The sequence below is a fragment of the Ambystoma mexicanum genome, chromosome 3q, assembly GCF_040938575.1.
Source record: "Ambystoma mexicanum isolate Mex_15411 chromosome 3q, UKY_AmexF1_1, whole genome shotgun sequence".
NCBI lineage: Eukaryota > Metazoa > Chordata > Amphibia > Caudata > Ambystomatidae > Ambystoma > Ambystoma mexicanum.
The window spans coordinates 303,863,959-303,881,819 of record NC_090926.1 but is presented as its reverse complement, the minus strand read 5'-3'; the positions used below and the strand labels follow the sequence as shown (position 1 = coordinate 303,881,819).

Sequence of the window (17,861 nt, the reverse complement as noted above, 5' to 3'; positions counted from 1 at the left end):
GATGTTGCTGAAAGGCCTGAAGAGCCTTGAGGACTGCCAAGAATTCCAGGAAATTGATATGTCTTTGGCTGTAGTGTGTGTCCACTGTCCGTGGGCTGTGTGGTGGAGGAAGTCCCCCCCGCCTCCCAATCCGGCCAGTGAGGAGTCTGTAGTTAGTATCACTTGTGCTAGTGGAGCGCAAAAAGGTTTCCCTTTTAACAGGTTGTCCTTGGACCACCAGCGAAGAGCATGAACCAGGGTTAGCAAAACAACCGCTAGATCGTCCCACCATCCGCTTGCCTAAGACCACTGTTTCACTAACCATTCCTGCATTGGACGCATGCAAGAAACAAAATGAATCGAAGAGGCCATCATCCCGAGCAAGTGCATTGCTTTGCGTACCGTTATCGGGGGACCGAGCATGTACTGAGGTACCTGCAACAGCTTATTTTGTACTCGCTCGTTTGAGGGGAAAGCTAGCTCCTCTTTTGTGTTTAGGATAGCCCCTAGAAATAATTTTATTTGGCTGGGGACTAGACTTGATTTCTTCTTGTTGATGGAGAAACCCAGATTGAAAAGGTGGTCTATTGTTCTTTGCGCATTTAATCTGTAAATTTGAGAAGTTTCCCCAGTGATTTTCCAGTCGTCCAGATAAGGGTATACTGGGATGGACCTTCTGCGCTGGTGTGCTGCTACTACTGCGAGCACCTTTGTGAATACTCTGGTTGCTGAGGCGATGCCAATTGGGAGTACTTTGAACTGGTGGTGTACGCCCGCCATCCTGAAACGCAGGTACTTTCTGTGAGCAGGGTGCATTGAAATATGAAAGTATGCATCTTTCATATCCAGCGTTGTCATGTAGCCCCCCCCCCCCCCCTGTTTCAGGAGTGGAATAACCTCCTGGAGCGTGGTCATACGAAACGTTTGTGGTTTGACATTTGTTTGCAGGGCACAGATCTAGTATTAGGCACATGGTAAGGTCTTTCTTTGGCACAAGGAAGTACGTTGAATAAATACCCTTGTTTACCTCGTTTGCATCGCTATTGGGTCCTTGTCGAGTAGCGTCTTGGTTTCCTCCAGCAGTATCTTTTGCTCTTCTGCGGTCATCTTTTGTCTCGGCAGGCGGTAGGGTGGTCTTTGTGCCAGCTTGATGCAATAGCCAAGGTGGACAACATCCACTTGTCTGTTATCCCCTCCCATGCGTGGGAGAATTAAGAGATTCTGACTCCTACTGGAGTGGCATGGGAGGGGACCTGAAACTGCGTGATTGTTTGGGAGGGGTTGAGACACCCCCAGGTGAGGTTCTGCCCCTTTTATTCCCACTTTGAAAGTTGGACGATGAACCTTGGCCTTGTGACTGGCCCCAGGACGAAGACTGCCCTCCTTGAGAGTAGCTTGAGAAGCGTTGTGCACTCTGGCCCCGAAATCTCCTAGAGTTTGGGGAACACCGTTGGGAATAGGATTTGTTAGTTAACTGGCCAAGGGATTTAAGAGTGTCGTACTCCTCCTTGGCACTCTTGAGGGTGTCCTCTACAGCATTCCCAAATAATACATTTGGCTCCACTGGCATGTTTAAGAGGGTTGCTTGAGTCTCTAGCTTAAACCCTGACTGCCTAAGCCAAGCATGCCATTTAATGAGTGTTCCCTCCGCTATGATGCGTCCTGCGTTATCTGCCGCATCAAGATTGTTCTTCAGGATGCAGCTCGAGATTTGCTTGCCCTCTGAGATAGTTTTAAACAGTTGAGCCTTTAGTGGTTCTAGGATGGTTTCTATTTGGCGTTCCAGCTCATCCCATTTGCGGCAGCCATAACTAGCTAACAGTGTAGTATTGTTAGCGATTCTTGTTTGGTGTGCTGCAGAGGAGACAACCTTTCTCCCAAATGCATACATCTTCTTGCTTTCTTTGTCTGGCGGGGCATCTGCCGATGCCAGTGGAGTGCCTGCCCTTTTTTCTGGTGGTGGTGATGATGATGATGATGATCATCACTAGGGGATCTTTGAGCTAACACCTTATATACAGGGGGTCAGTGGACACGGGTCTGAATAGCTTCTCTATTTTCGGGTTGATTGCCCAAGAGTAGATGTTAGGGAAGATTGTATGCAGTACCCTTTGGGTGCACTACAACAACCCTGACCTCCTGGCACCAGGAACCCAACCTTTGGTATAAGTCTGCACTAAACAGGTTGGTAGCGTGTTGAGCAGCCAGGCTCATCTCAAGATGGGTCAATGTAAGCTGTAGGAGAGTTACACAGAGATTCACAGTGACAAGTATTCAAATAAACTCTTACACACAAGGTTTCTTGATTAAACTTATGAATTTATCAGTCAGTTAGAATACGCCTTCTTCAGACGGGGCCAATATAATAGTAACACTTGAATACACTTCACTAATACATCCTCTTAGTTTCTAAATCAGAAAATACCCATTTGGGATGGCATACAGACACTACCTACACCCTCAGGTGACTTCAATAGTTAGGGTGGTGTTGACATATATATTACTGGTGCATTTAGAGTCAGTTTTAGAGGCATGTCAAAGGAAAAAGTTTATCAGAATAAAACAAGAGATCACACAAATATTATGAATCGGGCAATTACTTTTGGTAACCCACAATGCCAAGTTAGTTAACGCTTTCCTGGAAGGAAGGCAAAACACATAAGCAGAAGAGAGAAGTGTCATTCAGGGAGCCAGGCCAGCCAATGTAAAGTTAGCAAAAGTCAAGGTGAACTGAAGCACGTCTTTGCACAATGTTTTAGAAGTCTTTGTAGAATAAGAAGAAATTCAAAGTAGGGCCACAAGCTGATTAGGCCTGTGAGGTAAAGAAGCTGCAAGCAACTCTACAACAGCAACCGAGACAAGTCTCAACAATGCAAGGTGGCACAACAAGAGCTAAGTTCTCTCAGACACTACAGTACCTTTAGATTGAAGAAAAGTGCAGAAGATGACTTCGGTTCCTGTGCAGCTCTGCAGATCCTGGTGTTCCTGGGCCTCAGACGTGGGGACAAGAGGGAAGACTTCTGCACTGCAATGGGACGGTCAACGGCAATCTTCAAACAAGTGGCACTTCAGTGTTTCAGCTCCTCACGTCTACCACAAATATCAACACTGCGGTTCCTGGCTGTCGAGTTGGGCTTTCCTTGCATCTCGGGTCCCGCAATCTGTTGAGGGGGCTCAGGCTCGGTCAGTCCTGCTTCCTGGGAGTCCTGAGGATCTGACTGGAGCTCTGGAATTTCAACCAGCTTCGAGAGGATGTCCATGTGGCTTACTTTGGAGTTGATTGGTCCCACCAATTCAAAGGGAGAAGAAGTCCTTACAGGGGCTTCTCCGTCAATACAAATTTGGCGTTTCAGCACAGCAGCAGGGTTTCACTGGGCAAACCAACGGTCCAGGAGTTGCAGCAGGCATCCTCTTCAATTTCTTCTTCGGATTCCTTCGTCCAGTGGTCGATTCTGCCTTCCAAGCCAAAAAGCCTCGCCGTTTATGCAGGTTTCTCCCATTCATTCCAGCCTAGCTGTCAGCCAACCAGCAGGGTGGCTGTCCTTGCCGGACAGCCAGACGGCCAATCACCTAAGAGTGCATTTCTGTCTACTAGGAGATAAAGCACAGGGAGTTTCAGGCACCTCCCTTGCTTCCTGCCCCCGCCAGACAGCCTGGAGCCAGAGGCAGCCTTCACTCATGAATCCCACCGAAGGCAAAATGAACAAAGGGACCAAACCTGGTTTGGCGCGCAGAGTACATCTCAAGAAGGACCTTCCCACTAAGAAATGGCAAAAAAGACGACTGGGGACATTTTGACAAAAACTGGCACCCTCGGGTGCTTTACTCATCTGCGACCGCAGTCCACAGTAAATGCACACCACTGCTACCAGCCATTCATCGAGGAAAGGGTAACCTAAAAATGTTACATGAGAAGCTAGAGAAAGGGGATACCAAGTAAACCCTCCAGTACCCTATTGTAAAATAGTGTGTGCTGGGTCTAGAAAGTTACAAATGTAAGTCAAGTGAATTTCACTTTACTGCTCTTGGAAACTGTACTTTATCCAAGAGAAGGTATTTAAAACTTGGGAAATCTGAAAGACTTCCCTGTGCCACTTCACTGAAGGTGCTGTGAGACACAATGTAAAAGATGATGCCTATGGAGTTTGTCAGACTCCACAAAACCCAAAGAAACAGTTTTCAAAATGACATTAAAATACATGAGTGGGAAAAAGGGTCTCCCTCTCTTCGGGTTAAAAATTAAAGTCCTCAAAATCCAGCAAAGTTGCTGGGGGTCTCTAAGGTAGAGAGGAATTAGCACATTTCTGGGAATTCTCCATAACAGTAGGCGTTAGTAGGGATGGCTGGATATGTCTCTGTACTGACTGCAGCAAAGGTATAAACTGGGTGGCAGACTGTCACCCAGGATATCTTCCACAAAGTCCTTGTCGACCTGTGTTTCCAGAGTGTCGATATTGAAACGTTGCGCCGCCTTAAGTAGCAGTTGGTTGTACTTGAGTTGATTGTCAACCGGCGAATCTGCTGCAGGTTGGTCCTGATTGTCTGGCTACTGAATTATGTAAATGTTGTCATCGTAAAACTGGTCTTGGCCATAGAGGTCCCTGAGAGCCTGGGTCTGCTGGGTTGTCCTAATGTGTCCCGAGAGGGTTCTTGGTATTGAGAGGTGTTTTGAAATGCCAAGGCCGAACTGCCCAGAGCAGAGGTGCTTGGCTGTGGCTCAAGGCAAGACTTTTTGGCAGGGCATGGCTCTGCTGATGCCCCTGGCTGTGAGGCATCTCTAAGAACTGTCAATTGGTCGGGGTGTTTGTCCATGAAGTCCACGAAACAGGACATTCTCCATAAAATGTAAATACATTGTTCTGATGCAAAATGGCAAAGCCCGAAATGATAGGGGCCTGGGAGGGAGTGACAGCTTTAACAGTAGTGGGCTGGGAGGGAACTGTATCTTTATGGCGCAAAGCCCCTGAGATGGTTTCCATGGTGTTAAATAACTGTCTGGGTGTCCTTTCGGGTCAAGGGCATCAAAACATTGTGTTTTTTCTGCAACCTGGCTTTAAGTAGTGAAGCACTGATGTGTTTCTTAATAATTATTTGTATTTTCGGCATTTTCTTTGCAGACGCTGAAATGCCTTTCGCTGCCTGTTCTTCAGCACGCAAACGGAGGGCCTTTTTATATGTGGTGTCCGAACAGACCTTCGCTTTTGGTTTTTGGAACTGCCATGAGGCAAAAGTGTGTGCGATGGCCCAGACGACAGTGAGGAACCTGAGGCTTTATCCCCAGTTACTGCATGGGCCTCAATGCTCGAGAGTCAGCCGTGGGGTATGTATGTAGTGGGGTTGCGTTTGTGTGTACTGTGGCTGCTGGGTGTCTTCTCTATCACAGGACCACCAGCCTGCTTCTCTGAGTCAGGGGCCCACACTTGGAGTTCCGACAGACCCAATTCGTCCTCTGTATCACTCATGACCACAAAACTGCCCTCGCTGGAGTCTTCCGTTATGTCTGTAGAGTGGCCTGCATGGCGTGTGCGGCCCAGCTGTTCATCCACCGATACTCTAGGGTTTTAGGCTGGAAAAGCCAAAAGGATTTACAATGTTTTTCGGTCTGATCCTCGGGAGACAGTGATTGCACACTCAGTGCGTGTCCTTCCACAGGAATTTACGGTGGCAAGAGTGGCAAAATTTGAATGGGTTTTTGTTCATTTTATTTTAAAAGGGCAGATGGGCGAAAATAGAAGAAAGGGGATGATAGGATAAATATTCGGTCAATATGTTCATGTTAAAGGTTACTTGTCCCGCATTATCACCACCGGAGTGGTCCCTTGGCATTCTGGCAGATCTGAAAAAGGACGGTGTGAAACAGGGAGGTTGTGGTTTTGGCTGCGACCACCCTCCTCTCTTCCTACTGTAAAGGGTCGACGACGACGATGTGGGTGCTCGTCAGGAGCAGTCTAGTGGTTGAGCAGTCGTGCGGCGAGGCGAACAACAAAGGAAAGGAAGACAGTCTACAAGTACTTTAGTTAATCAAAGGCATCAGCCTGGCAGAGAGCTGTGCATTTGCAACCGACTTCAATGGTGGAAAAAAACAATCCGAGGGATCTCGATGCGTGAAGGAGCATGGGTACAGTACACGTCACACTAGGGATAGTATTACTAAACACGCCCTGTCGACGTCCGTTTTCAAGTTTCGAAAAACTAATTTTGTAATACTCTGCAACTTCCAGTAGATATCGGACTATGCAGAGCATGTGATCTAAGCAGATCCACAAGCTCCAGAATTGTATTTTACACCACAATGTCTTTCTAACCGAGCATAACAGTCTGTTATCCTGAATGTGGTTATAGGTTTCTACTGTTCATTGATTGAGTGTTCCACTATTCAGTAAAGTATAATTGCAGGTTGGTTTACTAAGTGATTCCTTACCAGAGTGTCCCTGCACAACTAATAGGGTCTACTACACTTGTACTACTGAAAGTAATCAGAAAGTAATTTATGGTTTTTTGAATAGGTGTGTTCTATACTAAAAGTTCTGTCTTGCCTAAACATACTGTTAGTAGTCTGAACAAGGTTTATGCTTTGGTTTGTGTACCTTCAAGCATTGTGTTGTGTTTTTATAATGTGTTTATGATTCTAAGACCAAGTACCTACCCCCCCCCCCCCCCCCCGAAAATGCATCTGGGCCTAACTTGTATTTATAATAATCCTTTATTCTTTTATAACACTTCTGGTTGTCAGTGTTTCTGTTGAACCCCTGGTATACTACAAGTTCTCTGTACCTTCCTACAGCCCTCTTCCCCCTCCTAGGATAAGCCTGGCTGCTCTGTCTACGCTACCATATACTGAGGTGGTACAGCCTTATACTAAGAGTTGAGTCTTGTACTGGTTTTGCTTAGACCTTAGTAGGACTTCAGAAAAGCTGTCCTAACATAAGGCAGGAAGGCGGGCATACTACAATATGGGCAGAGAACAAGCAAACATCTAGCGGCATGGCTATGTTAGTGCCTGTTTAGTAGCCATGCGCGGTACACGCAAAACATAAAACATTGTTTAAAATGTATCTGCTGCCATGAGCTTGTTTTTAATATAAAAGTAACCGAAAATCCCATGGGTAAAAAGCAAGAGTGAAACAAAAGGATCCCTACTGCACTGTAAGATGCAGTGTGCAATGTTAAAAAGTTACAAAAATGTAAAAGATAAAAGGGAAACCGTTTCCCAGTACTGACATTCTGTTTCCCCCACAACACTTGAGCAAAAGGCAAGGGGTGCGAAGCTGATCGCTTTACTTACCTTCAAAAAGTCAGAACAGGTTAAAAAAACAAACATATTGGGGGTCCATAGAAACGATAGAGGGAAAGTTGACAAAAGAGAAACCTATCCAACAATGTGCAGTAACAGAAGCAGCAGTAAAACTAGTGGAGGAGATGAGAACTAAGGAATAGCCAGAGGTATGAGAAGAGGGAGTAGGGAGCAGAGTAAGGTGGTAGGAGTCAAGGAGAGAGACGAGGAGGAAGGGGAGAAAAACTGAGTGAGGCAATGATTAAAATCAGCAAGTAGGAAAAAAGGGGAAACCACAGGTAGTCAAACGGAGAAGATAGTCAAGATCCTCAGAGGTTGAGATAAGGCCAGGAGGTTGGTATATCGTAAGGAACGAAACAGGAAGACTTTCGTAAATGAAGAAACATGATCTGAATGTATCCATCAGAAATGGCCACTTCCTACTCTGCACAGGAAGACAGCTAAAACGCCCATTAAGACAGTACTTAAAAACAAGATCAGCTAATAAGGTTAGCCATTTGACAGCCATTTTGTACAAAAAGCCATTGAGCAGTAATAATGAAGTAAAGGTACAGATGACTGCACCTAGACATGATCAACTGTAATAGTAAGTGAATCTGAAATAGACCTCATACACTAAAAAATGTCATTGTTTCCGAACAGCTTGGTTGAAATATTCTGTCATCTGCCACAACGAGCCCTTGTTGTCCTCTGTACTTTGTGATGCTATCATATGCTGTTCATGGCGAGCTTACCCTGTACTTGTGTGCATATAGAAGAGACATACGAAGAGACAGCTGTGTCTGCCTTCTGCCCAGTTTATGATGAAGACATCTGGCTACTTCAATTATGCAATGTATGTGAACAGGGGAGATGTGCATGGCTGGTGAACAGCTGTACTTACCATTTTCACTCTCCGTTTCTCTGGATTCTCCTGATCCATGGTCCCTGTGCCGCTCCCCCAGATCTTCAGATGTCCCACCATTGACCATTTTCTGCTGCACGGATGGGGGAGGAGTAGGGGGCAGAGAGGACGGTGGTGTAGGGGGATTACTCAGGTTGTTCTTTGGGTAAAAACACAAACTGTATAATTAGACTGGTGGAGACACTATACAATACCACATTATTCCAAATTCAAATGAAGAGGTTGAGCTAGTTCAATTATTTATCAATGCAACTATAGACCATCATCCTGCAAATAGAGAGATCACTCATCAAAAATGGTCACCCTAGGCAATGGTGTTGAACACAGCACCTAACAGCGAAGATTTTAAACCTCAAATATATAATAGACAAAAAATGCCCATGTTTAGTTTCTTATGTCATCCAACATAGTAAGAACCCATTAAAAACATTAAAATTACTCACTGAAGTAAATTCAGTACTCCTACTTCTTTCGCCCATTCAGTCGTACAGATGACCATTGGCATTAACTAAACATGGACACTGCTCAGCAAGAAAGTAATATTTATTCTCCTGTTGGCCATTGTTAGTCCCCTTTCTTTTTGCTATCTTTTAGTCATTTATTAGCAGCCTCCTTTTTGTTGTGAGAGGGACTTCTACTGAAGTGCCAGTGGTGCTGCAACCTATTTTTAGTGTGACGTATTAACAAGCACTGGTACTGTGAAACAGATTTTCAGAACTAGCCTTGTGGAAGGGTTCCGAGTGGCTAATCTAGATGAACATAGTAAAGGACACTTAAGTCAACCCAAGCGATCAAAGTAGTTAAGCTGAGCACTAAGGTGGGCTTCAGGAGATTAGGGTTGGAGTAATGGTACAGTGGGCCACACACAGAGCACTCAAATCAATCATGTTGGACAGATGTACGAAATTACCACATTTATAACCCCTTTAAAAAAAATCTAAGCAGGCAAAGTACAAGGTAAGTAATGTTTCTTAAAATAACCCTATAAAGACATACAGTTGGAGATCTCATAGCAAGATCACCTACACTATAAACTAACAGCACAACAATTCAAAATAAATGAGCAAGTAAAACTGTAGGCAGCAAAGGGATGAAAAACAATCATATACCCTGCCGTGTAAATAGGGGGCCCCTATCACTCAAGAACTCCTTTATTGCGAAGAAATTAGGCCTAGAACATCAGAAATAGTCAAAGTAGTTTGAAATATTGAAAGTCACAGAGCAACTAACATCAAAGCCAACAAGTGACTAAATGTTCCAGAAGCAAAGTACTTGAAAGGATATGAAGGTAAGTAAATGATTTTAAGAGTATCACGGGGGCTTGGCTAACGGCCATGTAGGAAAGCCGTGTTTCTAGCAGCTCCACACGATAAGCCTAATGATCCACCGCCAACTTTAGCTCTTCAACGCAATATAGAACGAAATTAGCCTTAATTGACAAGGACTGCCTGGGGCACTCGACACCGAAGTTTGGAGCAGCTTTGTCCACCTGTTCGACCACCATGTCGGAAACAAGTATAACATTGTGCCCAGAAAATGGGGGCGGCCGCCAGACCCGTCTCCTCATAGCTGCCTGCGCACTGTACTGTGTCGGCGCGGGACAGCAGAGACGTGGAGCACCCCACCACAGCTGTGGGAGATTGGGGCTTCGTGATCCGGGCTGCGAGAATAACCCGGACAGACCAGGGCCGGGACCTGCACCCTGGGGCCCCGTGCGGGAGAATGTGATAGGGTCGTGAACAGCCGCGGACGGAAGGCAGCGGACGTTGCACAGCGCCCACGCATTATAAGCCGTGAGCGGAGAGGTGGTGCCCGGGAGCCGTCTCGGCTCATTTTGAAGGTGCGCTACAGGGGCCGCTACAGGGGCCGCGCTCTGGTCGGGGGGCGTGAAGACGTGAGGCGCAACCGGGCCTCGCGCCAATCACTTCACCAGCAGGACACTCGAGCAGCGCTGCCCTCGTGGCGCCATCACCACCAGACGCGCTCGCTCGCAGGCCGAGGAGCGAGCCGGCACTGGGCTGTGCGAGGCGGCCCCACGAGCCCAGCAGCAGACTGCTGGGGCTGCTGGGACCGGCCCCAACTGGAGCATCGGAGTGGCCCAGTCCCCGCCCGAAGACGCGGAAGAGCGGGAGAATCAGCCGGCAACCAGGCGATAAGGGGGTGGGGACTCGGGGTCACCATTAAACCTGTGTGGAGCCTCGGACTTCAACCCCCCGGGCCGTACCCGCTGCACCAGACGGTGGGCGACACCCAGCAGTATCACAAGCCTCCGGGCACCCGCTGGGGCTTCCACAGTGGGCACCCAGAACCGTAAGCGACCCGCCGGGTCAGTCCGCAGGACCACGGCCCCCCAGCCAACACCGCACCCTGACCCAAACTGAGGCCTCAGACCAGGTGGGAGCGGCCAGAGATGTAGGACCCGGCGACCACAGCAGCCCCTACGCAAGACAAGAGGCAAAAACTCCCTCAAGGCCCCGCCAAAAAGACCCAACTCAACCGAGTTTCTGCCTTGCATCCTTGCCTTATCGGTGTGGGAGCACCTTGCTACATAGAGACAAACACACAGCGCAATAAACCCACGGCAAGACTGGAATCCTGTAACAGTGCACTATTCCTCCAACTCTAGCACACTGGTGAGACCGACACCTAAGCCTGAAACAGAGCCACCTGCCCAGCTGGGCCTACACAACACAGGGGTTCACCTGCCCGGGCGCCCACTGGTCCATTCCAACACAGTCACAGCACCACCACAGAGCGGGCTGCCCCCGCAGCCGCCAAACGTCCACGTACGACCTGGCGGGCTACCCTGCTCCCGACGCTATGTCTGTCAAAAACACACGTGGCAAACACAGGCAAACCACCATGGAGACCTTTGCGGCCTCGGGGCGCCCAGACCAGACACGGCCCCGCCATCGGAGAGGCCTGAAACGTAGAGACTCCTGAACCGCCGAACTCAGAACTCCTTGAGGCTATCATGACGCTCCAAAAAACCATGGAGAACAAAATAGACGCAGTGGCCATCGACCTTAACCTCCTGAGGCGGGATGTGCGCTCCATTGCCAGTAGAACGGACAAACTTGATACCAAAGTGCCAGTTAACACCGAATCAAAAACGCAACTTCTAAAAGAGGTAGACATCCTGGCCCAGAGGGTGAAGAACCTGGAGGACAGAGCGGACGAGGCCGAGGGCCGGGCCCGCAGAAATAACATCAGAATTATCGGCCTGCCCGAGGGAATTGAAGGCAACGACACCACGAACTATGTTGAAACCCTTCTCATACATGAAATTGGAGCAGGGAAACTGTCACAAGGCTTTACCATTGAAAGAGCCCACCGATCCCTTGCCAGACGTCCGCCCCCGGGTACCCCGCCCAGACCCATCATAGCCAAAGTGCTCAATTATAATGACAGAGAAACAATTTTAGCCTTCTCAAGGTTGGGCGGCTCCATACGGCGAGAGACTGCAAAGATCGCCATTCATCCCGACTATACCCTACAGGTCCAAAGAAGCAGGGCCCATTTCAACCACACCAAAGCCAGACTGAAAAATGCTGGCCTGCGTTACATGCTACTATACACGGCTAGATTGAAGGTCCTTCACAAAAATAAATCCCTCCTATTCGACACCCCCGCTGAAGTCCCCCACTCATACCCCCCCCCCCAGGCAGCACTATCCTGATACTTGGCGCTACACTATGCAACGCGGCAACCCAGATACAACCGGAGCTACACCAGACACAGAGTGCACCACCAGAAGTAGAAGCTACTCCTGCCCCCAGGAACTGTTTACCCGCCCGTAGGGCACCAAGAGACCTAGGTCCATGGAGCAGAAACGGGAAAGTCAGAACGGGGGAAACCTTGCGAGACGTGTTATGTTTAAGGGAAAGTTCAAAGTTACTGTATATTGGGAAGGGAACCCCAAGCCGGGAACCCAGTTAAAGTTATACACGGAACAGACCAAGACCACCTGCTGCAGTATCGTTATAGGCCTGACCGGGCCCACATGGGACTTTGGTCCCGGACCACCCAAGGACTCACAACCACATGCAGACCATGGCTGACAAAATCAGAATCATGTCCTGGAACGTCAGAGGCTTAAACAGCTACGTCAAACAGCACCGCATCCACGCCTTCATGAAACGCCACAAAGTGGGGGTCACCCTGCTGCAAGAGACACACCTAAAAGCAACCAAACTAGCAGCGTTGGCCAAAGTCTGGAGAGGAAACCCAATAGGCTCAGCGTACTCCACATACGCAAGAGTCGTCCTGATATGGATCGCACCCACCATTCCCATTACCCTGACCCACACCAAAACGGAGGCAGAATGGCCCTGGTCCAGGGTACTGTTGAAGGTAGAGACCTCTGCCTGATCAGCACCTACGCTCCTAACCATGATGCAACCGTCTTCTTTCGCTCATTGTACACTTGCCTGAACCCACGTAAAGAGGGCATAATAATATGGGGTCGTGACCACAATTGTACCTTGGATCCCCGCATAGATAGATCTGACAGCAAACATGTCTGCCCCTCCCCAGCCGCCAAAATACTGAACACCCCCACGCACCAATTCGCCCTGAAAGACCTATGGAGAGAACAGCACCCCTAAACCAGAGCCTATTCTTTCTACTCGCCCCCACACAATGTCCACACCAGAATTGATTGCCTATTTGTTAGCGGGGAACACATTACCCTGTTCGATGATACACAGTACTTGGCTAGAATGCCGTCAGACCATTCCCCCCTGATTTCCACGTGGACACTAACAACCCCCTGGCAAATCAACAAAGACAGCGTCCAACATATAAGTACAGCATGGGAGGCGTATAAGGTAGTGGAAAGGGGGGAAATGATAGCCGCTGCCGGTGGAGCCCAAAGACTCACTATGGCCCTACTAGCGCGCACCGAAACAGAATTGAAAGACCTTGAATCAACGATATCCCCAGACTCGGTCCACAGGCAAAAAATAATAGAACTTAAACAAGCTTGCCTAAAACACTGGGAAACACTGAGGAAGCTAAGCTACGCAAAATACACCGAATGGAACCACGCCCTAGCCGACAAACCCGGGAAACTACTCGCGTGGTTATACAATCCGGAACAAAGATGGCCTGAACAACCACACACAAGCTGGGATAAACCTAGCGTTCAAAGAGTTCTACCAAGCCCTATACTCTGACCCCGCACCACCCACGGACACCGCCATTGAAGATGTCCCCGACATCATCCGGCTGCCATGCCTAGACGAACACATGACCGAGGCTCTGGACGGCCCCATTACTCCAGAGGTGGTCAAGGCCATAATTCGGACACTACCCTCTGGGAAAACACCAGGATCCGACGGACTCCCTGGTGAGTTTTATAAGACCTACGAAGACATACTAGCCCCATTACTATCCCAGGTATACAACGAGGCATACGAAGTGGACCGCCTCCCAGACCATGCGTGAGGCGATTATCATCCCCTTGCTAAAACCGAATAAAGTCAGCTCAGAATGTGGCTCGTATAAGCCTTTGTCCATGCTAAACGTGGATAATAAGATACTAACGGCCCTTCTGGCAAAGAGGCTACAGGTAGCCGTCCCGCACTTAATTCACCATGACCAGACTGGGTATGTGCAGGGCCGCTCTATTAGTGAGAACCTTTGCAAACTGCACCATGTCATATACAGCACGGAGGGCAAACCCGGAAGGTGCGCGGTGGCGTCCCTGGACACCTCCAAAGCCTTCGATTCTGTCTGGTGGAAATGGCTCCATCTGACCACAAAAGTGATGGGTGGAAGGTTTCAAATTAATCTAAACCTTTGGTGGCGGCAGCTGCTGACTGATTTGCACATGGCTGGTCCCCTTTTGCAATGGCGCAGACGGGCTAGAAAACGGTGCTGTGGAAGGTTGCCCAGAGCAATTGCCAGTGGTTTAGATTCATTCGAAACCTTCCACCCATCACTTTTGTGGTCAGTTTGTTTCTCCTTGTGAGAGAGGGTATACCCAGACGTGGGTCCCTTGTGCGCTGCGCCACAGGGACCCAGGCTGCACCTCACTGAGGAGGTCCAACAAGGCCGAAACATGTCTGGGGTTGCTTGGTTTTCTGTGCAGAGGGGACCTGGCCTAGCAGTTCGGGCTGGGCTGCTACCTTCGGTGGCGGCAGCTGCTGACTGATTTGCACATGGCTGGTCCCCTTTTGCAATGGCGCAGACGGGCTAAAAAACGGTGCTGTGGAAGGTTGCCCAGAGCAATTGCCAGTGGTTTAGATTCATTCGAAAGCTTCCACCCATCACTTTTGTAGTCAGGAAATGGCTCCATGCCACCCTGGCCAAGATGGGTATAGGGCCAGCCTTCCTAAAATGGATATAACTCAAACATACGGACCCCTCAGCCAGGGTAAAAACCAACTATACCTTCTCTGACAAATGGAACCTCTCCAGAGGGACTAGGCAGGGATGCCCCCTATCCCCATTACTTTACATCCTGGCTATTGAACCGGTGGCGGCATATCTTAGGCAGGAATATGGAGATGGGGGCATTACAATAAATGGTGTGACCCACCTGGCCTCTATGTATGCAGACGACATGCTTCTCTACTTAAGAGACCCGGAACACATACTTCCCTACATTCTCGAGACATTGGAGGGGTTTCACAGATGCACGGGGATCCAAATCAACCACGATAAGTCTTGTCTGTATCCCCTAGCCGTCCTAAGCACGCTCAAAACAGAACATTTACCCTCACTTGCCCTTAAATGGGAACCCACCTCCTTTAAATACCTGGGCATTATGATCCACCGCGACCCCAAGACAGAGCAGGCGCTGAACAATGAGATGGCAAAAGATGGCTTAGTCAAATCTATGGACTTTTGGAGTAAGTTGCCTCTATCGGTGGCCAGCAGAGCAGGACTTCTTAAAATGGTAGCTCTGCCAAGGCTACTGTACTTCTTTACCAACGTTCTGTACTATATCCCGCAGGGCTTCTTCAGGGAGCTAAACAAACTCTGCAGGAAATTTCTATGGCACGAAGGAAGGCACTGAATCACCCTCGACGCAACGCAAAGACCATATGATAGAGGAGGCCTTAAAATCCCTAACTTGGAACTCTACTATGTAGCAGGCCAACTGAAACATGTGATCCAATGGATGGCCGACGACGCCACGATGGACGCTCGCCTGCTACAGCCCACAAACTCCCAGAAGCTGCTTAGAGACCTACTCTGGTCCGAGCTGGACGCGAAGCAACAAGACTCATACCTAATCCACCTGGGCACTCTGATTTGGAGGCGGGCCTGCAAAACTGCAGAACTGGTCGACCCTTTCTCCCCGCAGATCCCAATAGCTGCAATCATGTCGGGCAGACCTGAGGGCCAGAAAGTGATCAGGAATGTATGGGAACCCTTCGGCATCGCCACTCTGGGTGACCTAGTGAACGATCAGGGCATCCTCCCGTTCACTGAACGAATTCCAGTGATTTGACCGAAGTCAATATTATCGAGGCTGAAATACCCGAAAACAAAGTGTTCGAATTACCAAAAGTTCGAACACTTTGTTTTTGGACATTTCAGCCCCGATAATTTGGCAAAACATACATTCACACACACACACACACACACACACACACCCCCCCCCACCCACACCCTCAGCACACCCCCACCCCCACCCACACCCTCAGCACACCCCCACCCACACCACCAACATAAACAAACCCCACTTACCTTGTCTTCACGCTGGGTTCCTGCAGCGCCAGTTCCCTTTCACTTCTGTGAAAGTCTGAAAGGGAACCGGCGCTGCAGGGTCTTTTTCTTTTTTTTTTTTTTAAACACGGAAGGCTGCAGGGGTGTCCCCTGCAGCCCCCGCTCACTATACCATAAAGTATAGTGAGCGGGGCAATGCGGGGGACACCCCCACAGCCACTGTTTTTTTTCTTTTAATGCTACCACCAGAGGATCGAACTTTTGCTGTTCGATACTTTGGTGGTAGCATTTTTCGAACTTTTTGTTGTTTCGAGATTTTTTTATTCGGTCATTTCAACCTGAACCCACTGAACCACAGGAATATCGCCAGGTCAAATCCTCCTACACGGTGCGGTGGTAACAGACTCATGAAACGATGGCCAGAGATAGAAACCCTCAGCACCGGACTTGAGACCATAGAGAACTTGCTGTGCGCAGCGGAGGGAGGTCATGAAACCTCGAGGCTCTACGAGACCCTGCTCAGTTTTGCCTCGCAATAAGATCTTAAGAGCAGAGCAAAATGGGAAATTGAGCTGGGCGCACTGTTCGAAGACAAAGAATGGGAGGTTATAACACGCTACCACAAAAAGGTATCCAGAAACACCCGCTTCCAGCTCATTCAATTCTACATCATTCACAGGGCATACCTCACTCCGGACATTATCTCCAAATTCAGCAGTACGGGCGCCGTGACGTGCCCCAAATGCTATGCAACCTCCGCTGGAATGTCCTACATGTTCTGGGGGTGCCCGGCAATACAAACCTTCTGGTCTCAAATCCAGCAAAGGCAGCCGACGCTGACATCACATTGGACGTGCAGTCGCCCAAAGCTTGCATCTTGGGCTCATACCCTAAAAGTAAGAAGAACAGGCCTCTAAATAGGCTTAAAGACCTGATGTACATTCTAGCAAAAAGACGTATTGCCATGGCCTGGAAAAGCCCCAGGGCCCCTAACATTGCATCGTGGTGGGAGGATCTACGGAGATGGTCCACGGCCGAAACACGGGCTTGGGAACTGGCACAACGGCAGCAAAACAGACACCTCAGAAGATCTGTTGCAGTGGGTGGCCCTCACGGCGACCCTGTTCTATGCAAATGTGGACAGCCCCTCCGGAGGAGACCCGGTCAGCCCACACTAAACCCCGTTGAATATCGACTGCAGCACACCTTTACGGTCTGGTTCATTTGGGAGGGTGGTACGGGGAGAGTTATTACTAATACGCAATGGTATTGGAAATGATGCTGTGTTTGTATTGTTATTGTAAAATAAAATAAAAATTTACAAAAAAATAGAGTATCACAATCACACCACAGTAGGGGTTACACCCAGGGAAGGATCCTTTGCCAGAACTCCACCCAATCACGCAAGGAAGAGTTAAGGAGTGGACTTGACATTCATACAATCCCTATGGAGGACGGTTGGGGGGGTGGAAACGGGTATGTCATCTCCTGTCCGTTAGACATATATTCTGAGTGACCATGGTCCGGGTTCAAGATGTCCAAGGTCCGAAGGTGCAGTTGCGGTTTATGGCATTTACATTGTGTCCAGCTAAAGGATGGATCTGTGCTCCAGTAAGAAGGTTCTACATGACAAAGCAGGACAGCCCAGGATCCTTGGGACAGCAGATGCCACCATACTGGGTGAGCAGCAAACATAACTTGATGAGTGGGTGGCAGGCAACACTTGTGGTAAAGAAGTCAGCTCCAGTAAGGCCCCCTCTTCATGCAGGAGAGAAGCAGCTGCAGAGGGAATGGTCGTGGGCCACAAGATGACTGCCTGCAGAATACCAAGTTGCAACTAGGAACAGCGACTGATACACAGGAGATGCTTGGACCGACGCTGGTAAACCAACAGGATGGTACCGGTACACTACTAAAGGCTTCTGACCAAAAAGCTTTGTGAGTGAGAGTGGTCTAGGGCCTCAGTGAGTCCACACAGAATAAGACAATTCAGCTTAAGACAGT

The 17,861-nt window shown here is 48.8% G+C and overlaps 1 protein-coding gene across 3 annotated transcripts in view; it reads right to left on the bottom strand.

The window, feature by feature from the left end:
* The window catches only part of KMT2D (lysine methyltransferase 2D), a 2,224,302-nt gene that overhangs the window by 439,856 nt on the left and 1,766,585 nt on the right, over positions 1–17,861 (bottom strand). For all 3 annotated transcript variants that reach the window (XM_069653836.1, XM_069653837.1, XM_069653838.1), the window contains one exon: positions 8,157–8,316. In XM_069653836.1, coding sequence (XP_069509937.1) covers positions 8,157–8,316 — 160 coding nt within the window. The remainder of the gene's footprint in view (positions 1–8,156; positions 8,317–17,861) is intronic.